This window comes from Limulus polyphemus, unplaced genomic scaffold, assembly GCF_000517525.1.
Source record: "Limulus polyphemus unplaced genomic scaffold, Limulus_polyphemus-2.1.2 Scaffold9192, whole genome shotgun sequence".
In the NCBI taxonomy this organism is placed as follows: Eukaryota; Metazoa; Arthropoda; class Merostomata; order Xiphosura; family Limulidae; genus Limulus; species Limulus polyphemus.
The window spans coordinates 9,233-19,394 of NW_013674802.1; the positions used below are offsets into that span (position 1 = coordinate 9,233).

At 33.4% G+C, this 10,162-nt stretch overlaps 1 protein-coding gene and 1 long non-coding RNA gene across 3 annotated transcripts in view; both read left to right on the plus strand.

The window, feature by feature from the left end:
- Positions 1-1,088, plus strand: part of LOC106475799 (3-oxoacyl-[acyl-carrier-protein] reductase FabG-like) — a gene marked incomplete at its 5' end in the record, with an annotated part of 9,880 nt that extends 8,792 nt beyond the window's left edge. Inside the window, one exon of the mRNA XM_013936475.2 lies at positions 886-1,088. Coding sequence (XP_013791929.2) covers positions 886-1,038 — 153 coding nt within the window. The remainder of the gene's footprint in view (positions 1-885) is intronic.
- A 2,458-nt stretch (positions 1,089-3,546) lies between these two features.
- LOC111083347 lies at positions 3,547-10,162 on the plus strand. Of its 2 annotated transcripts, XR_002608988.1 has the most exons (4): positions 5,176-5,313; positions 5,874-6,059; positions 9,603-9,672; positions 10,111-10,162. It is a non-coding gene; the product is annotated as an uncharacterized LOC111083347 (long non-coding RNA). The 2 variants fall into 2 exon arrangements; XR_002608987.1 differs by lacking the exons at positions 5,176-5,313; positions 5,874-6,059 and adding an exon at positions 3,547-3,557.

Here is a 10,162-nt window from a genome sequence, read left to right on the forward strand (position 1 = left end):
GTTATATATATATATAACATATATAGAGAGAAACCCAACATAAATTAGAGGCATTGATTACAGTACTGATGTTTTTTTTCTTTACTCTTATATTTGTAAATCAAATGCTACTAGGAACTTTCTAACTAACAAAGTAATGGATCCCGAAATTGTATTGTTCATAAATAGTTTATAGAAATGTGTTTGAAAATTTAAAAAAAAAAAGTGTTGACCGTGTTGGTATATCTAGGGTTATGATAAACATGCTTCATAGCCTGTTAGACTAAATTATCTCAGTGTAGTTATCAAAATATGTGAAAATCACTGTTTCTTTTAAAATTGGGATAGGTTCGTAATTCAGTTTCTAGTTGTTTCTTTCTAATCTTGATCCGTGTAGTAAAAACATGCATTAAAGTTTGTTTGTAACACAAAAACGTTATGTCAGTACTTTCAGGGCAGCGGGGTGAGTGTAGAGAGGGAGGGGGGAGAGAGTATCACCCTGTGATGTAACTTCTATAGGACAGTCGTTATCATGTTCTACCGTCAAGGTTTTGCTGTTTTAGAGTCAATTTTTAAAGTTCAAGGGTTTTCTCAATAAATTGAAAATAATAAGACTGTATACTATCACAATTGCACAGATGTTGTAGTTATATTCTTCAACAAATCCATAACTCGTTCAACAGTTATTTGACAAGTTCAGAATATCACATCATTATAAAAATGGATCTAAAACTTATACCAGAACTTTGTCTAGAACAGTTTGTTTAACTTACATATAAATGATGTGTATTACATGTGATATAAATATACGCCTATGTACAATTGATATATCAATATTATTTTCTCCTTTTCTCTTTAAGCCTAATTTAAACATAACTATGTTTCTTCAAATCATTTATATAACAGTTCATGAGCGAAGCAGCCCGTTGTCATCCGCTTGGACGTGTAGGACAACCGCAAGAGGTCGCCACTGCCATCGCTTTTCTCGCTTCTGACGAGGCTTCATTTATTAGTGGAGAAACCTTGGTGATAGATGGCGCTAGACTCGCCTCCTGCTAATATGTCTTTTTATATTTCTGTAGTAATAAAATTTCAGTTACTGATTATTCCCCTTGATGTGTAGTTATTGGTTGTTAACACTTGCTGTAAAAGTTTGTAAAAGTTTACAAAATTTTACAAAACCTGAAATCCAGAAAGAGATCTTTAAAACGATTCTTCACGTGGTTATATAAATATATAGTTCAGTATTAACAAGTTAAATTTCCTGTGGTGTTTCAACCCGTCTCAGATAACGTGTCTGCACTAACCAGCAAGCTGGTAATAAAATTACTCTGGAATTTTAACCTACATGCCATAGATTCTGATAACCGAGCTAAACTTGAACTTACTACAATTTTTTAACTCGTTTAAGTCTTCTGTCTTGCTTATGTAACTGGGGAGAAATTGCATTTTTGTCAAGATAAACGGTAGTGAGTTGTGCGGCCAAAACAACCTGCAGGATACACTTTGTGTTATTAACAGGAGTGATATCTTAGCTATTTTCCACTATCTGTGGCTCGGAACATAGTAATCCAAACTATTTCACATTTTTAGTGGATGTTCTCTACTGGAACCTTACTTCCCATATTTCAAGACAATCCATTAAAAAATACACCAGATATAAAATATCCAATTTTGATTGAATTTTTTCCTGTTTTCATTTGCAGCGAAAGTGTGGAACTTTATTTGATAGAAAATAAATTGTATGGATTTTTTTTTCAAATTTGATTCACAGATAGACCTTTACAACTTACAATTATGTGTCAAATTTGGTCTAAATATAAGCCACATGTCCAAAGTTATATAACAAAAATCGCTCAAATTTCACCAAAATGTTTGCGTACGCCTACGCAAAAAGTCATGTAAGCTAAGAGTAAAAGTTGACGTTTTTAGCTTTTTGTCATTCGTATTAAAGACAGCTGACTTAGAACAGCAAAACTATTGGGCGAAAATACGTGCAGATACATAAGTATTGGTTAGGCCAGCAAACTAGATTACCAGCTTCTAGCTCAACTTTTCAAAATAATCTGCACCATTACCAAGTTTTGAGCATAAAGTTGCTAATTTGTATGAAATTCTTCTATTTAAAGAGCGTTTAGCAATACGCAATATTAGCTTCAGCAGTTAGCGTAAATAATGATGTTTGATACGGCTGTACAGAGTGCACGCGGGTAATGACAAGAAACTGTTAATCTAGATTCCATGGCACTTTTTATAAAGGAAGTTATTAACACTGTTTTAGAGAGGAAAAACTACCACCATATATTTTAAAGATTATTGTTGGTTCTGTAAAGTTATTAATGTTTATTGTTCATATTCTTAAACTAAAAAATTATCTGCCATAATACAGATAAAATCAAAACAAAATATAGCCACAAATGTAAACAAAAAATCCACAAAAATTGATTTCGTTAACAACTTTATAGGTATAAACATGATATATCTGTAAACAATCTTATACCTACAATCAATAATATACCTATAAATAATGTTATAGCTACAACCAATAATATATCTATAAATAATGTTATATCTACAACCAATAACATACCTATAAATAATGTTATACCGATAATGAATGTAACACTTATAAACAACGTCATATCTGTTAAGAATATTGTACCTATAGACAAAGCTATACCTAAAACATTTGAAATTAATAGACTTAATGTATCTTTCTACTGTATGTAAAGTACCCAATTAGCAATATATATATATATGCACGTGGATTCTACTTCTTAATTCATCTCGATTACTACTCATAGATTACAAAATGTATCCTCAATGTAAACTGTTCAAATGTATTATAATAATAACTATTTAAATAACGATTCTAACAACAGAGACAACCAGTGGAGACTAAAATGTGATTTCTACTTGAAATATAATACTGTTTTGAATTAAACCACAGTTTCCAAATAGCCCCTGCCTCCTAAGAATTTAGTGTTGAATAATGTTAAAATGATAAATATCCACTTTTGTTCGAGTTCGACTGGAATGAAACTCTTGCAACAGTTCTGACATCGTCCATAAAAAAAGTCAGATTTATATATTTATGTGCACATATGAAAGTTTGAGCAAAAACATCCTGTATCACCTGGTTAGCCTCAATAAACAGTGATTTTAATATGGTTGGAAAGACCAGTGAAATACAGTTATATCATCCCAAACTTTGAATATTCAAAGCGGGTTGCTAAAGTTTTCTTTGGCGAAAATGATACTTGATATGTGCAAGAAATGTGTCGTACATTAATAGTTACAATGCAATACTTTAAAAGTTTTCAAAGTAAAGCAGAAGAAACACTTCATTGAAATTTGTGAGTTTAATCTAGTAAACTTTACATGATAAAGTACAGTTAATGTTCTAGTTCTCTCACTCACCTTTTCATTTAAAGTATTAATATTATAGTTGTGGATTTTTGTTGAACGTACTCTTCAAGGTTTGTTGACAGTCATTAATGCTAGACACACACATGCATTCCTTCTTATAGATAATGTCAGCTTATGTTTTATTAGCTTCATAGTTTCAAGACAAATAAGTAGTTATGATAAATTAAACATAATTAAAAAAATCATTATTTCTTATACTATTTTAAACAAACATTGGTATTCACAATCTCTGAAAATTTGTTTCCCTAGTATGAAAATGGCATGTAATTAAGTTTTCTGTACTATATCTTTTGAAAGTAGTAATTAAAATATGTTTTCCAAAGAGGATATATACCAGCTTAATTAATATAATACAGTAATATTACTATGTTTTTCTACACCAAGTATTTTTTGGTGGAAATAATATAAAGGAAAACTATTATTCAGCTTAAAGATATATTATTTCCATATTTCGTAATAGTTTTATTTTCGGTCGCTAGATGAAAGTACAAAATGTTCGTACACAACGACATATTAGGACATTTCATTCCACGAACATCTCTGACAAAACAATTTCCCTAAAAATAAATAAATGAATAAAGTATACTTTACATTAATATTAAAGATATCAAGCAATTGAAGTCTTTATGCAACTATCAGATTTGTGTATATGCAATCTATGTCTACTTTTAATAACACCAGTTTTGAACTAATTAAAACAATACTTTATATATTGGTCTTCTTTCCTTTAATCTTTCCGTACGGCCGAGCCTGGAGCTGTATGTGTATGCGTGGTGTCACACTTCATGATCTAGTATCAGTATGATGTCCCCCTATTAATTGCTCTGACCCTTGTGGAGTAAATAGGGAGAAAAGGATTAGATTATGTTCCCCAGGGGCTCGAATGGAGGATATGACAAAGCATGAGATATAATATAGGATGCTAGCAATGATTCAGTTTTTGTTGTACACGTAGGGGCTAATGATGTAGGGAAAGTTAGGCCAGAGGAGTTAATTAATAAGTAGAAGGGGTTGATAAAGGCATTTAAAAAAAGGGCCATAACTTAATTGTGTCAGGGATACCGTCGAGGATTAATTGTGGGGATGAAATTATAAATAGGTTACTGGGGATGAATGCTTCATTTTAAATTTTGCGCAAAGCTACACGAGATCTCTCTGTGCTAGCCGTCTCTGATTTAGCAGTGAAAGACATACAGCTCCAGGCTCGGCCCTACTGAAACGTTAAAGAAAATAAGACCACTATGTTGACAATCCTATCTTCATGCCTTGTTAAAGAATCGCCTATAACCTTCTTATATTAACCATTCACCTCTTTCTCTGTCCCTTTTGTTTTCCTTTCATTCAATAAGGATGGGTAGGAAAAATTTATTGATTTCTTATTACAGGTAGAAGTTATAACTTTGTATTTTGGGATTGTTTATAGATTGTGTCTAGAATAAGTCAGATAGTGTAATGTTAGAGGTACCCAAACTAAAAGAGGAGAATTCAAAACATACACACTCTACTTGACACACGGAAATGAAGATTAAGAAACATTTAAGTTGTTTGTTTTTAATTACGAAATTAAACATTGGATACAAAAGTGGTTTAAATTATAAACTACACTCTGATGGTAATTTTATTAGCACAACTTGATAATAAAGTTATCAAACTAAATTTTGAATATAATTCTGTGAAACTGTATAAATATTGTGACATGCGCACAACAGCCAAGTCCGTGCTGAAGACTAATATAAAGTGGTTATCTTTCTTAGAGTTTTTGTCTTGTTTTTCGACAATCCGTCGACAGAAAGTCTTACCCTAAGATAAACATCTTGGTTAGTTAATCACAAGAAGGACGGACGCTTATGCGATTGATTAAAGTGCAATGTGTTTATACTCACACCCTGTTGCCTAACTAAACTTGTAACCTTGGTTTTATATCTGCTTTTTTCTAACCCTAATATATTTCTGATAAGAGTAATACCAAAAGTACATTTAATTATCATAAATCTGTTATGTTAATCAAGTTCAAAAAATATTTCTGTTCAGTGCATACATAATATGAACTTTAATTATTTTATTCTTCATAAGTATTTCTTTCAGACTATTAATTTCAAGTAAATGAACGTATTACGCTTACTTGGAGGTATTTCTTGTATGTATATTAAGTCAGCTTAGCTTTTGAAAATCCCATATTTTACACTTCCCTTCATGAACTATTTTTCATGAACAAAATACACCTGTATATATTATGTAACGATAGCAACACTTAAATCACCGATTATGTACCAAAATATAGGTTTTTCTTTCGTCTAAGTGATGGTATTATATTTAGTTCTTATTGAAAAACAAATTAACGGTACTAAAATATTCTAAACTAATAATGATAATCTCCAACACAGACGCCATTAATTAAACATTTTAATTTCCCACCCTAACCAACCAATCTTTCGATATTATTATAATATTCATATCTTAAATAGAGACGTTACTCTCGGTTCAAAAAAAAGGTTTTAAACGACAACTGTTCAACGAATCCACGAATTATCGGTTGTACTAAAACCTTGAACATAAGCACGTGTGACAATCTCTCCCAATCAGACAGCGAGGTCACAGTGGCCATCTGAACTAGAAGGGTTGTTATAATAGAAAAGTCTGGAAACACAAGGGTGAGTTCTTCTTACTGATCTCATGTAAGTTATTTAGCTAGACAAATATACTTTATTTGAGTAATTTCACTGTTAATTTCGTGTGTCCTATGATGGATAATTAAAGTAAAATACAATTGTATAAGGAATTATCGTAATACTATTATTTTTCCAGAAATTATTTTGTTGGAGTTGATGCAGAAATCGAAGTTTTAAACAGTAAGTTTTAATACTTAATGAGAAGTTTGAAGGTTAGTTTCTAACGTGGAAGTTAAATAAGAACAGCGTTCTTTCAAGATAATTCACGTGATTAAAATGTTCTGTCACTGACTCACGAGAATGTTAAGAATGGTTTGAAAATAGTATATGAATTAACATATCAAACTAGTATCTCACTATTGTTCCAGTAAATATTTTGATAAATTGCTGTTTATTAAACACTGTTTTTCTCCTGGTATACAATGTATATATAAAGTTTGAGAAAATCAAAGGTATTTGAAAGTAAATAAAACAATGTAACACAGGAGTTACATATAATACAACTTCCCCGACATATTATTATCAGTAGAATTAAAATGTTAATTGGAATTGTCACCAAATTGGTATATTATTATTACATGTTGTATTAGCATGAATATTGTTATTATATGTTGTATTAGAATGAATATTATTATTATTATATGTTGTATTAGAATGAATATTATTATCATTACATGTTGTATTAGCATGAATATTATTATTATATGTTGTATTAGAATGAATATTATTATCGTTATATGTTATATTAGCATGAATATTATCATTATACGTTATATTAGCATGAATATTATTAGGATCTTATTGCTAACTAGGAGTATTATAATACCATGCATCTTATTGAGATGCCCCTCAGTGGCACAGCGGTATGTCTGCGGACTTACAACGCTAGAATCCGGGTTTCGATACTCGTGGTGGGCAGAGCACAGATAGCCCATTGTGTAGCTTTGTGCTTAATTACAAACAAACTTATTGAGATAAATTATAGTAAGTAAGTAAGAGATGCATTTCATTCCAGTCCAAGACTGGCGGGCGAAGAGAGGGGTACACCCTCTCTTCAGCCAGAGGATGTGTCTGGTTATGAGGAGAAGAAGATAGGTGACTAAGGGAGAAACTAAAACTGTTGAATGTGGGGCAAAAAGTCGAGAAAGTGTATGGAGGAATGTCGCAGTAAAACAAGAGAGAAAAACAAGGGTCAGAAAAATATGAATGAAAATAGCATCAAAAGTTTATATGGAAGTGTATCAATGCAGCTGAGATGAGAGAACATGGAGTTAGGGTCCCATTAATGATGCTGGTCTGGAGTCGGCGAATCAGGAGAGTAGATATAATGTGGTAGGTCGGATGTCAATATGTTCGGAATCATCAGGTCCTCCGGATAGTGCATATAAGTTCAAAAGATATTCCAGCCGAGGTGAGACACGCAGAGCAGGATGGAGAGGGTTCTCATGTGCAGTGGCAAAGCTAACATTTTGAGTACGAAAGCAACGCTGGACAAAACAAACCCGGAGATCACGGAGGTGAACAAGAAGTGGAGAAAAGGTAATACGAACATACAGGTCACGAGTAGGACTAAGAAACTTCACATGAAGGGCCAAACGTAAAGCATGATGTTCCAACACTTGCAGAAAAGGCGTGTACCCCGTCAAAAAGATCAAGGCAGAGAGATTCTGATGAAAGGAGTGAATAAGACGGATATACGACTGAGGAAGATATAGACAACGTAACTTGTAAATCAAACCCTGATGCCAAACTGAGTCATAAGCACTTGCAAAGTGAAAAAGAAGAAGACATGAAGGTTTAAATGTGTTAAAATGATTGGTAATGGCATCAGTCAATCGAAGAAGCTGATCCACAGTTGAAAAGTGGGGGCGGAAACCGGCCTGGGTATGGGGAATAATGTTGTACAGAGTCAAATGGATATGTAGTCTGCGAACCAGAATCTGCTCAAACGTTTTGCCAACATTGGACATTGGAAACTTGGGTGGTTTTAAAAAGAGGAGAACCGTCTTCCATGAAGCAGTGTAAGAGCCAGTACAAATATAAAATTATAGAAGGCAACCAAAAGAAGCAAAAACTGAGATGGAGCATGTCGAAGATGAGAGTAAGTCAGAGCATAGGGACCAGTGGTGGTATTGTGTCGACCACGAAGAGAAACATTAACATCAAAAAGTGTAATGGGTTCATTAAGAAGACATGTAGAGAGAGATCGTGGTCAAGACTCGGTGTGAGATCGGGAAGAAAAGGATCGGTCTGACGATAGATATCAGAAGTATCTTCAAGATCTAAAGGAGCATAAAAGTGATCTTCAAAGTAGGAGACAAAAACATCAGCCTTAGCAACTGATGTCGGAGGAGCATCCCCATCAACCAGAACAGGGTAGGAAGGAACAGAACATTGTCCAGTAAGGCGGCGAAAATGTTGCCAACATTGTGAGGAAGAAGGAGAGTGGCAGAGAGAAGAGTAAATGTTATACCAACGACGAAGTTTGACTGCTCTAACAAGATTAAGGGCCGACTGCTGTAGACAACGAGAGCGAGTGAGGACCAGTGGATCATAGAAACGAGTGTAATCATGGAGAAGTAATGAAGAAAGATGGAGTAGATCCAGAGCTCGATGAGGTATAGCAGGTTTATGAGAAGATAAAGAAGAACGAGTAATATGAAGATGACCAGTAGTGAGGAGAAGAGATTCCAATGTGGAGGCAGTATTATCCACCTGAACAGTAGAGCTAAAGGACACATCGGTATAGTAAGTTAGCTAGTAATATGAGAGCGGTAAGCTTCCCAATTAGCACGACGAAAATTCCACATTTGACGGCGAGGCAGAGGAGAAACAGATACATGAATACTCTATAGCTGAAATCTGATAGGAAGATGATCATTACCAATAAAAGAAAAGAACATTTATAGCTGAAAGTTTATTTTTAATCCAAGAAACCCATTCATCATAATGAACAGACATAAAAACACAATTGCGTTTTATATTTCCAAATTGAGGCTTCAACCTCAACGCACTATATCTAGTGTTTTATTTACTATATCTAGTGTTTTACTGTATCTAGTGTTTTACTGTATCTAGTGTTTGACTACATCTAGTGTTTTACTACATTTAGTGTTTTACTACATCTAGTGTTTTACTGTATCTAGTTTTACTGTATCTAGTGTTTTACTACATCTAGTGTTTTACTGTATCTAGTGTTTTACTACATCTAGTGTTTTACTGTATCTAGTGTTTTACTACATCTAGTGTTTTACTATATCTAGTGTTTTACTATATCTAGTGTTTTACTACATCGAGTGTTTTACTGTATCTAGTTTTACTGTATCTAGTGTTTTACTGTATCTAGTGTTTTACTGTATCTAGTGTTTTACTATATCTAGTGTTTTACTGTATCTGGCATTTTACTATATCTAGTGTTTTACTATATCAAGTGTTTTACTACATCTAGTATTTTACTGTATCTAGTGTTTTACTACATTTCAATCTTCTTATTAAAATACAATAATTTCAAGTTTTGTATTGTAGATAATTTCATCAATGGCTACTTTACAACATGGAGGAAGAAAACTGGACCAGAAAGTGGCGATAATCACAGGTCGGTGAAATGTAATCAACCTTTATTGTTTATTATGGCCAGGTGGGTAAGACGCTCCACTCGCAATCTGCGGGTCGCGGATCGCCCCCCCCCCCATCCCACCAAAACATGCTCGCCCTTTTAGCCGTGGGGGCGTTATAATGTGACGGTCAATTCCACTATTCATTGGTAAAAGAGTAGCCCAAGAGTTGGCGGTGGGTGATGATGACTAGCAGCCTTCCCTCTAATCTTACACTGCCAAAACCGAAAATAGCGACTCCGTATAGATACGGGAAGAAGAAGATAACAATATAAACATCTGATATGATAAATTAAATAAACGACATTCTATCAATATTTATTAATTTACTGTCCGTCGTTCATATTCCTTATTCAAAAGTTATAACGACTTTCTACTTCTACAAATTAAAATACTTGTGTGGATATCTAAATATTTAGGTGCTAGTTCAGGGATAGGTAGAGCCACTGCTGTGTTGTTCTCACGCCTCGG